The sequence below is a fragment of the Dasypus novemcinctus genome, chromosome 3 (genome assembly GCF_030445035.2).
Source record: "Dasypus novemcinctus isolate mDasNov1 chromosome 3, mDasNov1.1.hap2, whole genome shotgun sequence".
NCBI classification, from domain to species: Eukaryota; Metazoa; Chordata; class Mammalia; order Cingulata; family Dasypodidae; genus Dasypus; species Dasypus novemcinctus.
Window position 1 is genome coordinate 178795152 of NC_080675.1, and position 15089 is coordinate 178810240.

Genomic DNA, 15089 nt, shown 5'->3' on the forward strand with positions numbered 1-15089 from the left:
TCATCTTGTGTCCATGCTGCTCTTGGGCTGTAATCTTATTACTAGATCTTGAGTGGGACTGCAGATGGCCTAAATTTAGGATGTTTTCTTCCCAAGCCATTGTGTCTACTTCTGCTGGATGCCAAGGGATAATTTTAGCCCCATTTTAGACTCATTCAAGGATTTCAGCTCAGCGTAAGAATCCTAGTTTCAACCTAAAACCTTGCAATGCCAAAGCCTCAGTGCTCCAAAGTCTTGCCAAAGTCTTGCAGCTCCCAGCCACCTCCACAAAATGTCTTTATGATGAGGGGGATTCTCTGAGTGTGTTTTTATCTAGGTTCTATTGGGCTGCAGAAGGGACCCTTAGATCTCCTTGTCTATCATTTTGAAAGAAATGATAGTAGTTGATTTATTACGTCGTCTTATCTCAGCGGAGCAGGGACATTCGATCATTGCTGAATCAGCTCATTATTTTCTTTACAACAGAATAGCAATGCTTCATTTATTTATGATTTCTATCATATTACACAAACATCTTTTCACTTTGTAAATTGATGGCCAGAGATAAGTGATATCATTTAATCCTCAAGCATACATGAACTTCTGTTTTTTGAAATGTAAAATATCTATTATATATTTAAATCCTTAGGCTCGATAGAGGGAAGTGATACATAGTTCATTTGCCATTTTATAGAGTACTAAGTAGATGTTTGCATCTTCTTCCTATCTGGACTTTTTTCAGTTGACATCAATTATTTTGAACTCAGCCATATGACACTTCCATGTATGCAGTTGTCTTACAGCACAGATCCAGATGTGCCCATAATACTGCACCTTCCTTGTGTGCACACACCCGTGAGCATACATGCCTGCACACATGTATAATCATCTCTATTTGGTAGCTGGGAGAATCTTTTAATCTGCTTTAGACTTTTGACATTTATTTTAGTCAATAGTGTATAACAAAAGAACATATATGTGTGGCTACATTAACTATTTTTGGCGAAGTTGGAAAATGGTGTTTATTTAAATAAAATTTGGGTTGCTCATAATCTGTGGTTCTCAACGGGGGTGATTTTGTCCCCCCGGGAACATTCGGCGATGTTTACAGCCATTTTTGTTTGTGCAACGAGGGGAGGGGGCGGAGATGCCACTGGCATCTAGTGAGGGGAGGCCAGGATGCTCGACATCCTCCACCCCAGCACAGCCCCCAGGACAAAGGAGTCTCCTGCCCCACATGTGACTGGTGCTGAGGTTGAGGTACCATGCTCCAAAAGAGGGTGGCCTTCTGCCAAGCCAACTTACGATAAGCCAACTTGATTGAGAGTTGTGAACTAAGACCCAACATTTGGGCTCCCCAGCTCTTAAAGGAAGGTTAACTGACAATCAAACACATGGTTCGGGAATTTTAAACTTCTGTTTAGACATGTTCAAGCTGATGTTTTCAGTGTTTAGTCACTGGGGACAATCAAGGCACTGTGAAGGAGTCGCCCTGGAGAGGAGTTGGCCAACTCAGGGCCAGGGTCCCATTTGATGCCAGGACGAGGCAGCAGCCCCTGTGGATCAGCCCCTGTGCTGCGCCTTTCTCCTTCTTAGGTTTTTTCTACCTGGCCCTTGAGACAATTCTCCAAATCTAGGGTACTGTGAAATTAGTCACATGCTTCAGTTAAAGAAACCTTCCCTTCCTTTTCTGAGGGTTATAAGAATCATGCATTTTCTTTCCTTTTGGACGCTAACCATGATGTTCAATTTTGAAAAGAAATTTCCAATGCAGCGTACTTGACAGACCTTCTCTGTGGAGCGGCCTTTCATTATGCACAGCTTTTCAGCCCTCCTCTACACAGATCTCGAAGAGATTGCCTGCCACTTGAATTTAAAATTAACACCGACATCCACACCAGTCAACAAGAAGTCCGTTGCCTCTGCCGCTGTTGTTTTGCTTGATGAATCTTCAGCGTGCCTATCGGATAGAAAATTACTTATGGACGATGTAGCGGAGTCTGACCTTTTGTAAAATGCAGGCATCTAGGCCTACCTTAGAGCCACTTCTTTTCATTTTAAAGGCATGTTTATTTTCACTTTTAAGCTGATTCTCTCCTTTGATGCTTTTCTTCTAGGCATTGGCACAGCTCCACTTAATAGAGTATGTCGGAGAACAGACTGCTTTGCTAATCAAGGTACATTAAATGCTGCAATATAATGTGCTCTAGTCACTTTGCCCTTGATTTTGTAAAAAAAATAAAATCTGGCAAGAATAGGTCACATTAATTATGTGACAAAGTACCACAGGGAACCTATTTTATCCTGTGCAGTCTAGAGATTAAGGGACACTTTTTCCCGAAGAATATATAATTACAGAGGCACGCTAGTTTGCTCCAAGCCTTTAGTTTAAACCTGTCTAAGGAGGAGAGCAGTCAAGACGGGGGTTTGAGAAAACGAATGCTGCAGATACCCAGGTCCAGGGCACGCGGAGGATGACGGCAGCTTGTTGCACGTCACCGTCTTCCCTGCACCTCCATCGGGAGGCTGGGGGTGGCTTGGGAGCGCTCGCCGGTCAGTGGCTGTGCAGAGCTCCGGCCCGAGGGTCCCGGTCTGAGAGTCGGGGCGGCTGGGTGGGGGCTGCCCTGTCCTGGGTCAAGAGGGGCGGTTCCCTGGCACCCCCACGCCTCACATGCCCCCGACGGCAGACCCTGGGCGCGTGGCTCGACTCGGCTCGGTGCCCTCGGGGTTTGAGCGCTGCTCTCGCCCGCCTTCCAGATGGTTCCCGAGGACCGGCGCCTCCCGGCCGCCGTCGCGCTGCTCGTGTGGGTGTCGGCCCTGGCCTCCTCGCTGATGGACAACATCCCGTTCACCGCCACCATGGTGAGTCTCGCCCCTCCGTGGGTGCCGGGCTCAGCCCCCCGCCCCAGCAGTCCTGGAGCTGTGCCCTCGGGCAAGCAGAGGCCTTCTCTCCCTCTGCCCATGTCACCAGCGCAGGGGACAGAACGTGGTGGCCCTGGGGCCGGTGTGCTGAGAGCCACAGCCTGCTCTCGCCCCTCCATGGGTGCCGGGCTCAGCCCCCGGCCCCAGCAGTCCTGGAGCTGTGCCCTCGGGCAAGCAGAGGCCTTCTCTCCCTCTGCCCATGTCACCAGCGCAGGGGACAGAACGTGGTGGCCCTGGGGCCGGTGTGCTGAGAGCCACAGCCTGCTCCCGGGCAGGGGCTGTGTCCAGGGGGGGCCGGTTATGTTGGGGTCCCGCTTCTGAAAAGACTGCTTCCATTTCTTAAAAAAGGAAATTAGAAGACATCAGAGGACAGGTGGTGGCTTTATCCGTTACTGCCTGTGAATGCGCAAGGGGACACTTAGGCGGATCGGCATGGGTGGCTCCCTTGTCTTCGGTTCTCGCTGTGGTCCCGACGCCCCGCTGAGGGTGGGCGTGCACCCTAGAGGCCTCCCCCTGCCGACGGGCCCACTCCCCGCACAGAGGATTCACTCCAACCCCGTTCATTGCTCGGCTCGGTGAAAGACTTGCCAATCCCTGGGTGTGACAACGGAAAGACGGGCACAGAGACAAGAAGCGGGGGTCCTGCCCCAGACCCGAGCCCCGCCACGTGCTGGACGCTGAGGACAAGCTGCACGGCCGCCCTTTGATTGCTCACTAGACGGGGAGTTTCCTCTGACGTTTTCATGAACCTGAGCCCCCTCCCATCCCGCCCGTGGCAAAGCTGGGAGAAGGGCTCCCACGACGTCCGTCACCTTGTATTTGTTATGACCAAAGAACAGAGTCAGGGAGCCTGGGCAGGGAGGAGAGCGTGGGCCCCCCTCAGCAGCGGGTTCCCCTCTCAGGGTGGGCTCAGGCTGGGAGCCACAGCACGCACTAGAGGCCTGGCACCTCCGTTGTCGCCCAGGTTAGCTCTAGTTCCCCAGCTGCAGCCCTTGGTCCTGGGATGGGCTTACTGATTCTGAATGCGCTCCTGGGTTGTTGCTCCCAGAGTCCCACGTTCGAGGTGGCCTAGAGGTGCTAGATAGCTATCCTTGTCTGAGCGCGGAGGCCCCTGCTGTCTTCGGGCTGGGGTGCCCGGGACCCAGCAGGTGGACCATGGCAGGCCCTCCCGGAGGCCGCCCGAGGCAGGCTGGCTGCACCTGGGGCTGCTCCCGAGAACTCTCGGACAACGAGCCTGCTTGCGCGTGCCACCTTTTCTCCGACGAAACCAGGTCTGTTTGCTGTGTTGTCCAACTGTGCAGCATGCTACGAGGATTGCTAAGCCAGCCCCCACTGCTCGCCCTCGTGGCCCTGCCATCTGGGGCGCATTAGGGGCAGGACGCACGTCCTCTCTCAAGCTCAGCTTGAGGGTCACTTAGGGCCGAGCCCTCCCACCCCCTCCGCCCTGGTGAAGGTGAAGGGCTGCACTGGCCTCTCCCAGCCTGGGACTGATGTGTTTGGGCCTGGGGGCAGCGAAGGGAGAAGTAGAGAGAAAGGCAGGTCAAGGAAGGAATTGCGGCCGGCCGTGCCCCCAGAACCTGGGCTCTTCTGTACTGGGAGAGAGGCAGGGAGGGAGCTGGTGGAGGCTCAGGACTGGGGTGAACGGAGGAGGTAAGTGGAGTTCAACCTGGGACCAGAGGAGGAAAAATACAAGCTTGTTATTCCTGCGTTTTGAACAATTAGAGGTTATCCCTTGACTTGCAGCTGTGGTGGGATCTAAATTGAAACAGATTTGGTGGTCTGTGGAGGGTAAAGGATATAAATGTACTACATTTATAAATAACAATATTTATAAAATTGATTTAGCTCTCTGATTGTAAACAATATGTTCATCTTGAGAATTTGGAAAACAAGGAAAGGGAAGGAAAGACAAGAAATTACCAACAATTCTATCAAGGAGAGAGAACTCCAGGCATTTTTTGCTAGTCTGTTTTCTTGCATAGCTTTTTAAAAAACGTAGTTGATAGCGTGCAATATATAACATTTTATATCCTACGTTTACAATGGAATAAAATTTCACTCTAATACCTTTAATAAAATTGAAATATAAAATGTATTAAAATTTGATAGTAAAATCCTTAACATAAGCATCAGGCCATGTTTGTACATGAAACACCATTTCATTGCTTTATCTATTTTGTGGTGACATCACAAGTTATTTAACATACTCCCCTACTGTTAGAAATTTAGATTGCTTTGCTTTCTAAAAAGTGACACTTCCAACATTTTCATTCCCCAAATTTTAATAACTACTTAGAACTTAACTTTAAATGACAAAAATTTAAAAACAAATCAAGGGAATTCCCAAAGAGAGTATCACAACTATCAACGTGCTCACCTCCCCATATGAGCACAACCTGAACCTTTTCTCCTCTTCACCGTAGGTCTTTCTGCGTTTGTTTTACTTTTAGGAGGTCAAGCTGTAGCTGAAGTTCTCTCTTCTACCACCTGTTTCAACTCCCCCCCCACACACATGTGCCAAGCGTCTTTTCCCTCCCTGAGGCTGGAAGTGGACATGTGGCCCTGCCCGAAGGCAGGGTGTTGTGAAGTACGGGCCACAAAAGATTTGTGCCACTTTCCCTCCCTCCTTGTGGGTTCTGTTGTCTTTTCGCCACTGCTTTCTCCTTTACTTGTGTGTGGTCGGGGAATAGGACTGTCAGGTGTCGGGGTGGGAAACCGTGGCACGTGCTTTCATCCAAGGATATGGCCAGGTTTGTTCTGGATCTATGAGGGTCTCAAGCTCTGCACCCTAAAACAAGCTCATCAGCCGTGTGGTTCCATCTTCTCTAGCACCGCTGATCAACTTCGAATGATCTGCTCTGATAGAGGGGCCTGAAAGTCTCTTTCTCCTTGCAGTTCAGTGTGCTTCATGGTCCCGTGAGGTGCGGGACGGTCATTATTGACGTGCCTGGATGAAGGGCTCCTTCTCTCTTTCTCTGTCTCTCCTGGGAGTCTCTGCCTGGCTCATCTTTCCCCAACCTTTATTTCCACTTTTATAATTGTTGTTTCTTATCCTTTTTTTAGCTGTGTTTTTCTAAGCAGTATGCAAATGGGTTTTTAATATTCCAAGCAGATAATCTGTGTCTTTTAATAGAATAGTTTAACATGTTTAAATTTATTGTGATGACTGATGGATTTGAATTATTTCTACCATTTTATTTTGAGTTTTCCATTGGCTATGCTTTTTCTTTGCTGATTATTTTCTTTCCCCTGTCATTTCCTGACTTCTTTTGGCTTGACAAATTCTACTGCCCCTACGCTCACCTCCCAACTGATTTGAAAGTTATTGCTTTTATTCCTAAACGTTCAGTGGACATCTACTTGTAAAGCACATGGTTGGATCAGTATTTCATTCAACAGTGAGCTCACTTAAACTAGTTCAAGAAGAAAATAAATTTATCCAAGGACAGTGCACTATTCCAAGAATTTCTGAGAGGCATCTGGGAACCCAAGGCCACATTGCATGGGAGGCAAGTTTCCACTTGTCCCTTGGGGAGATGGAGCTCATGCAGCAGAGAGTTCTCTGTGTTCACACAGGACAGGTTTCTACTTCAGATGCATCCTCCTCTTTGATGCTTTGTTTACTCCACCCAGTGTCCCCGTGTCCCCTGGGGTGTGATGGCACATGCCTCCCCGTGGCATTCATCACTCTGACTGTCGAGATACAGCCTGGCCTCTGTCTCACGCTTGCATCTTCTTTCACTAGGTAGCACCTGGCACAAGGAAAGTATCTATCAAGGGTTCGCAATTGAGTAATGCAATGAACCAGCTGTGGTAGATGAATTTCGTAAAGCATCTTCCTCTCAGTTCCCATTACCCCCAGGCTTCTGGTGCTGTGGAATTGGGTACCCAGTGCTTCCTTGTGCCCCTGAGTCTCAGGCAGTATCACTGTGCCCATCCCTCTGGCCAGGTGTTTCCCTGCATGTGACACGCACCCTGATCCGTGACGGGCCTTGGAGTCACTTTCTGTAGTGTGTTGCCGGGTAGCCTCGATGCCTTTGCCTGCTTTGTTCTTTGCCACTGGCACCACCTTTCCCCCCCAGCTTTCTTTCTCTGTTCTGGGAGCAAATCTCACCAGCATTCAGCCCTTGTCTGAGTCCTCCTTCCCTGCGGCAGCTATGGGTTTCGTCACCGGGGTTTGGTTTGTGTGCTCCTCTGCGGTGCTGTGCACCCCTGGCCATGCCAGCACATATGGCTCACTGACAGACATAGGAGTTGGATGGACTTTATGGATCCATTGGCACTGGAGATGCAGCCAAGGTCTGCTAGAGTCCCCTCTCCCTTGATCTCCATTTTGACCACTGTGACAATAAGTGGGCTCCAGCTGCTTGTCGCCTCTTTGCCCTCTGCCTGCCCTGTGGACATCGGGTCTCTTACCCTGCCGCACAGTTGTGTGAGGCGATGCATAATAAATCCATCTGTACATGGGCATCTCCTACTGGTCTGGCCTCTGGTTGAACCCTGACAGCTGCAGTGGTACAAATGTTCTTCGGGAGGTGACTTAGTTGTCCAGCCTTGAAGGCATAGCTCCTACTCCCCTCTGTCCTGGTCTTCTTGGCTGGAGGAATCTTCACTCTGCATGGTTGTGGGGCCCTCCGAATTCTGGGTGTGCCTTGGAGGGAAACTGGGGAGGCAGTGAGAGCACTGCTCCGTGCCTGGGCTTGTCACAGTCATGCACCACCTCTGCCCCACTTGCTCTGGGGTAGGGAGAAATCCCAGGCTTGCACTCTTGAGACCTTTGTGGTCTGTCTGGGCTCATGTGGATGTGCAGAACCCAGGAACTCTGGGCTTCCTGTGCTTTAAGAGATCTGGCTCACCCCAACCAAACACTCTTGAGGGTGTCCTGTCTGCGTATACCGGGAAGCCTGTTCGTGGTTGGCTGTCGTGCAGGCTTTCATGTTGGTGAGGCTCATACCTTCTCAGCTCTTCTATTTCCCTGGGAAATGAACAAGGAGACCAAGAAGCATGGGAATCCCTCAGAGCAATACAGGAATACCATCAGGTCAACACAGTGGGAAACTGGACCCAGATGGATGTGTTCTGCCAAAGGCCATCAGACACACTGAAAAGAACAAAAAGCAGGAACTCAGGATTTCTGCTGCCTGGCTTAGAGAACTGCCTATGTTTTAGCCCAATCTTTTTAAAACTCTGGCCAAAGTCATCTTACCAGGTGAGCAGGACATGTCAGTGGGAGTTTTAGAGTACATGAAAAATTAAAAAGTGTCAGAAAACTTGCAGATGGGAGCGCCATTTCTAATAACTAGAAAATGTAGATCAAAAATCAAAACCCAACCATTAGCCCTGAGCTACACTAGAGAAGCTCACAGACAAGCCCTGTCTCTAGTAAGAATTGGCCTTGGCTGCAGAAGAGCTGCTGCCACCCTCATAGTTAGGCCTTGAGGCTGCATGGAAATATCATTTTGTGTGATGGGCAGAAGGGATCAGTCAAGGATCCCTTCATAGCCTCTCTGCCTTCTTTTTCCCTGAATAAAGCTGTTAAAACCATGAGGAAAACAATGACCCAGATATTAAAGGGTTGGCAGTACCTCGAGTAGAAATAATTGGCTATTTGACAGCTAAGCTCTTGTGCTTTCTCTGTAACAGCCTTATTGCCTCCCATTACTTATGCAATCATGACTAAAGGGAAGGCCATTGAGCAGATGGATAATATTATGCTAGAATCAGTAGTCAGAATGGGGCCTTTTCATCCCCCTGAAGTGTCTCTTGGAGGCAGGAAGGTAATGTTGCCAGTAATCAGGCACACAGTCGATGAGGGGTGTGGGCTGGAGGGAGGCATTCCAGGGATTTCCTGGGTGACATTAATTTCTTTACAAGTATATAGATCCCTACTAGTAGGGGTTGCTGTGGTGATAGATGGGGTCAGACTTTGACAGATGATGCTATCTCAGCTTGGGTTAGGAGAAGTGAGGGCTGGGTGACAGATGGCCGATGAGCATGGGTGATGACTAGTCAGTGTGGGAAACTACAGGTGTGTGAGTAACAAGAGTATGTGGATGAGGGCTGGCAAGTGTGGGAAACTGTAGTGTATGTGGGAGAAGACAAGCATGTGAGATAGATCAGCAAGTGTGGGTGAGAGCTGGCGAGTGTGGGTGATGGCTGGCAAGTGGGGGAGACTACGAGTGGGCGTGGCAGTAGACCAGCATGCATGAGTGACCAGCTAGTATGGGTGATGACTGGTGAGTGTGGTGACAACCAGCATATGCTGGTGACAACTGGCAAGTGTCAGATGACTGGTGAGTGTGGGGGGCAAATAGCATGCACGGGAGATAACCAGTGTGCACAGGAGATAATCAGCAAGTATGGAGTGGTGGCTAGCATGTGTGTGGGATGACTGTTGAGTGTGCGAGACTACAGGTGGGGTGGGAGAAGACCAGCATGCATGAGTGACCAGTGAGTATGCATAATAACTGGTGAGTGTAGGTGATGACTGGGCAAATGTGGGTGATGGCCAGCATGTGTGGGTGTAACCAGCATATGGATAGAATGAATAGCAAGTATGGATGATGACCAGCAAGTGTGGGAGACTATGGGTGGGCATGGGAGAAGACACAGTGCATGAGTGATAAATGAGTGTGGGTAATAACCAGTGAGAATGGGTGGTGGATGGCAAGTGTGGGTGATGACCAGCATGGGTGGGTGATGACCAGTGTGTGCATGGGAGTGTGGGTGATGTCCAGTGAGTATGGGTGATGACCAGGGAGGGTGGGTGATGATGAGCATGTTTGAGTGATGACCAGAATGTGTATGGGAGTGTAGGTGATGATCAGTGAATATGGGTGACAACAGGCATGTGTGAGTGATGACCAGTGAATGGGTGACATCTGGCATGTGTGGGTGATGACCAGCAAATGTGAGTGACAACCGGTGTGAATAGGTGATGACCAGCATGCGTGGGTGATGACTGGCATGCATGTGGGATGACCCGTAAGTGTGGGTGATGACCAGCATGTGTGTGGGATGACCAGCAAATGTGGGTGAAGACCGGCACATGTGTGGGATGACCGGCATGTGTGGGAGGTGACACCAACGAGTGTGGGTGACCATCTACTTGGAAGTGTTCTTTCCGTAGGAAATCACGTGAGCATTATTCCAGGGAACTGAGCTTTAAGAGGCAAAGTCATAGCCTATGTCTTCTTTGGTGGGGTCTTCTCTCTCAAGTTTGTCTTCGTGGTCAACTACGGGCTGAAATGGTCAGGTAGGAAGCACTATTCTCATTTGTTTGTCACATTTCTCTTCTTCCAGTGGGCAGGAAAAAGCATCAAATGCTTTGGGAAGTCCTATAGACTTGTCATTTGTGGCTTGGAGTTTTGTAGTTTGTTGAAATTTTGCTTATGTCGTTATTTCCAGAGTGGAGAGAACAGGGCTGTAAATGGCGTTCTTTCTCCAAAATTAGGCTTGAGGACGCCAGGCCATGGGAGAGCACCCCAGGCCTTCCTTGAGGTTTTCTCTTTAGTATTTTCCTGGTCCTTATGACTTCTGCCCTCCCCTTCTCTTTGACTTTTGCTAATCTTCAAGGGTGACACTATTAAACACTGTGTAACAACTGGTGATGCAACCAGAACCACTATAGACTGTGAGGCAGGAAGCTTGAGTGCCCTGCCCCCTGGTGAGGTTACTACCTCACTGGCTGGGTTGTGGGGGGTGGAGGAGGGCTCTGGGAAGCAGAGGCAGGGGTCTGGGGACTGTGGCTCTCCATCAGCTGGTGTGGAAATTTAACAAACATGACTATGCCAGGAAATCCTTCTTGCCTCTTCCTCCTCCTCCTCCTGTGTCCAGTGGAAAGGAGGTGGAAGGAGCTGAGTGAGCCTCATGGCGGGCTGGGCCAAGCCCAGATCTGTTGCTAGGGGCAACTCTATCAGGCTTTCTGGCATATTCCCCTGAAAACTGTATTGGGAACATGAAATACATAGCTAATGGCTGAGAAGTCCTGACCGTCTTTCTCTCTTTAAACCTTATATTTTTAACCTCATTTGCTTGAAAAGGAAGAATTCTCAGACAATTTTCAAGTTAAAATGTTATTAGTCTTGTCCAGGTTGCTGAACTCAAAGAATGGTAATTTATGCACATTGTTTTGTGGGATTTCTCTAACTGACTCTGAGTAGATGCTCATCGCTCACCTCTGTGTGGATGCCTTTTGCTCAAGGCTGTTTTGTTCCGTGCTGCTCCTTCCCCCTGGGCTTCTCCAACCCCATTCCAACACAGCAGAGGAGCTAGGGCAGGTGGCTGTAACCCCAGACAAAGAAAAGGAATCCTTTAGAGTGTTACCAAGCAAGGGCTCATGGTCCGATGCCTTCAGAAGCCAATGCCATGACATTGGTACTTTGAGCAAGAAAGAGCTTTAGTGCAAGATCACCTGGCATGGAGACAGGGGCCCACCCTCACCCCAGCTCACATCTGTCTCCCTGAGTTTAAGTTGCTTAGGGTTTTCATGGTATTCAAACAAAGGGAGGTGGAGATAGTGACTTTATGTAAGTTGGCAATATTGATTGGTTATATTTTGGTTATGGTTAATAGGGAGTATGCAAGCACAGGCTTGAGATGCCCTTGAAAACTGCAACAGCCAGCTGGGGTAAGCATTTGGTTACAGGTTATAGCAGAGTGATAAATCACTCAATCATCATAAGAGAATGAGTTAAAGAAGGGAAATAAGCTAAATGAATGGGCTGTAAGTGAGGGGCTGTTAATTAAGGGACAAGTATTAGTTAAAGAAATGTTATAAATTGCTCAGGTAACATAAGAGAACAAGTAAAGGAATGGAAATAAGCTAACCAAGCTGGCTGTAAGGGAGCATCAAGGAAAGTAGCCAGTTACAACAATGTTATAAATCCCTCAGTTAATGTAAGTTACAATAATAAGTAAATCTGCTAGAGTCAGTGGTTACAATCTCTCCACAAACTGGTTTTTCCTGGCCAAGTTTCATGCCCCCTTGAGTCTTTGAACATTCCTCACTTTGAGGATTCAGGAAGATGGTGGCTCTGGCTCCTTCGTGCTGATTAAGGGCCCAGTTCAGCATGTGAGGAATGGGAACTGCTGGGCTTGGAGCTGAAGGTACTCACGAGTTCCTGGTTGTTATTCTTGGGAGGATTGGTATCCCTGGCTTCAGTGCTCATCCAGCATAGGAATAATTAAGAGACTTTAAATTTCTGAAAAATAACTTCACGGTAAATTGAAAATTGCAAATTCAAGTAAAAGAAGTAGAAGGATCGTGAGTAGGGGATTTGCAAGAAAATAGAACCATGTCATAATTGTAGCTTTTCATAAACTCCCAGGTAGAGCCTGGAGTTTTTTATTTTATGTAGCCATGTGGCTCCTCCATGGTCCCTGGATATCCAGGGTTTTCGGAACACTGTTGCTTTGGGCTTTGCGTGCTGTGGCAATCGTAGACCATTGGGCTAGGATCTGCATAAGAGCAACCTCCAAAGCAACCTCCTGACTCCATTTGAAATCACTTAGCCATAGAAACTCTGTCTTGTTTTATTTCTTTTACCATTTCTCCCTTTGGATCGAGATTTTTTTTCTGAAAGCATTGATAAGTGATATTCGGTACTAATCACTCAGCATCATGGAGTTTCATCCCTGGGAATCATGCCCCACGTGGGGGAATGTCGTGAGTTTATTTTCAGAGTTTGGCTTAGAGAGAGGCCATGTTTGAGTAACAAGAACGTTTTCATGGGTGACTCATGCATTAATTAGAGCAACAGGCTGGTGGGTTCGTGGCTCTGTTTGCCACCTGATGGTCAGGGCTGCTGGGGCCACAGGGCCAGGCATATCGTCCCTCTCAGGGACCCATGGGGCATCAGCCATGCCTGGGGTTCTCGCTTGAGGGCTGTGCCTGGAGCTCCTGAGGCCATGCAGAAACATGCTGTGAGTGAGGCCCACCCATGTTCCATGTTCCATTGACACTCCATCGACGTTCCAGGGGTTCAAGCAAGCCACTGGCCAAGACCAGACAGGGCGGGTGGGGAAGGGACTCCACGGACCCTTCAAAGGGCCTGCCTGTGAAGTCCTTTGTCCAGGATAAAGCAGAATGAACCACGGGGCAGGTGTCATGATGGTGGAGCCTTGTGTCCTCTGTGTTCTCCACACCAAGTGGTCCTGTGCATCACTCATGAGCTCTGTGTTCGCCCCAGCTTTCTGTGTGTGACTTTGTGTTGTCTTGTGCAGATGGGTTACCGTGGGAATCCTTGTCTTCCTGCTTTTTAAAGAAGGTGACACAAAGCACTGCCGTGAGGCAGCAGGTGTGGGGCCCCCTCCTGGGTTACCCCAAGATGCCTTAGCCTCCTGGAAGAGGTTCAGTGGCCATGTCCTTCTCTGTTCTTCATTAGCACATAAACTACATACAAAGGGCCATGCTTTTTGAGTACACATTTCATACAGAAATTCTGCAACCACAACATTTCATTTATTTCAATCATGTGAAATGTATCTTCTTCAGAAAAGTGTACCTGATGTCGGGGCTGACTAGAGAATAACACTTCCTTATTAAGTGTGATAGCTGTTATTGACTCATGGATGTCAGGGGCTTCAGGATAATTGGGCAGAGCAGTGATGAGGAGCAGTTTAGCACAAGTTTATCAGTGTGGGCTTTGGAGTCAGAGGACTGTGCTGAAATTCCTCTGGGCACTTACAAGGTCTGTGCCCTGTGCTTCTCTGCATCTCAGTTTCCTCGTATGTCAATGAAGACAATAACAGACACGCCTTGGGGATGTTTGAGGATTACAGAAGATGCTGCATTTAGCATAGGGCTTGGCACACTGCAGGATTTAGTAACTGTTGATTATGTATTTATGTTCCCAGGGGCTGTGTTAGACTCTCATGACATTAAGATATAAGATTCACATGGCACTTGCCGTCCGAGGGAGGAAAGGGCTGGAATAAAAGGACGTGCTGCTGGGTTCAAACACAAGTTTTGCAGAATCCATAATTCACCTTAGTTTCCTTCCAAACATCTGATGCCTCTTATGGCCATCCCGCTGGAATATTGCTTTGGATTTTGTAAATAAGTCACCACATGGGCAGCGCCTCTAAGCTTCTGTCTGGTATAATTTCTCTATCCTTTTCCTCCCCAGATTCCTGTGCTTCTGAACTTGAGCCAAGACCCTGAGGTCAGCCTTCCTGTGCAGCCACTCATGTATTCCCTGGCCATTGGCGCCTGCCTGGGAGGTAAATGAATCTTGCCTGGATCTGAGGGGCAGAGGCACACAGATGCCGTTGTTGATGGGTCTGAAATAAAAAGTTACTGTGTGGAAGATTGAAAGTAAATTAAAGAAAGCCCTCATGATTTCCCAGGTGGAAACACATCTTCAGCTTTTATTGGAGCCATTCTCGAACTAACTCAGTTCCTTAGCAAAGCCAGTCACTTCCAACACTCAGTGGAACTGCATTTGTTTTCCAAACCCATGTCCTGAGGACTGTTATTACCAAGAGCTGGGAGTTAATGTGCTGCCACGCTGCTCCCCCATTCCACGGAGACCGTGGTGTATGTTTGGAACAGCTTTTGAAGCAGAAAACATCCTCAGCTACAGTTCCCTTTCTCTTTCATTTTTTCTTTAAGGAATGCAGATGAAGTGTTGAATGAGTGAATGGAGAAACTGAGTCTAGGAGTGAGAAGAAAGATTAAGAATTTGGGAGGAGGGTCATCCTCTGGAGAACATGGTTTAGAGAAAGTGTCAGGAGAGACTCAGCTCTGTGGAACAAATACATGGGCATTGGGATACAATTATCATCGGAGGGGCTGGTATTAGGCTCTTTTTCACATTGAGGAAGCCAGATCACTTTTGGGAACACAAGAGGATTGTGAAGAATTTTTGATAAAGACACCAGATACATTTTAAGTTTTTATTCTCCAGCAGGCATGCTTAGATAATCCAGCTTTCCTTGCTCTTTGATTGATCTGAGTATTGAATCAATAACTTTCTGTTTAGTTTGCCTTGTTTGTAGAGAGTGATTAATGTCATCTGGTGAAATCTGTATAATTTCTGGAGACAGCTAATTCACCTAATTCAGTGACTGAGGCCTCAAGTTTTGAGAGTTAAAGACCTGTTAAGATTGCTTGCATCTGAGAGCCAATCCCAGGAGAAATGGTGACTCTGTTCCAAACTACATTTCATGTCAGCAGTGGAAACAGA

At 48.3% G+C, this 15089-nt stretch overlaps 1 protein-coding gene across 1 annotated transcript in view; it reads left to right on the top strand.

Moving 5' to 3' along the window:
* Positions 1-15089, top strand: part of OCA2 (OCA2 melanosomal transmembrane protein) — a 370679-nt gene that overhangs the window by 211000 nt on the left and 144590 nt on the right. The window contains exons 20-22 of the mRNA XM_058290617.1: positions 2097-2156; positions 2737-2841; positions 14031-14124. Coding sequence (XP_058146600.1) covers positions 2097-2156; positions 2737-2841; positions 14031-14124 — 259 coding nt within the window. The remainder of the gene's footprint in view (positions 1-2096; positions 2157-2736; positions 2842-14030; positions 14125-15089) is intronic.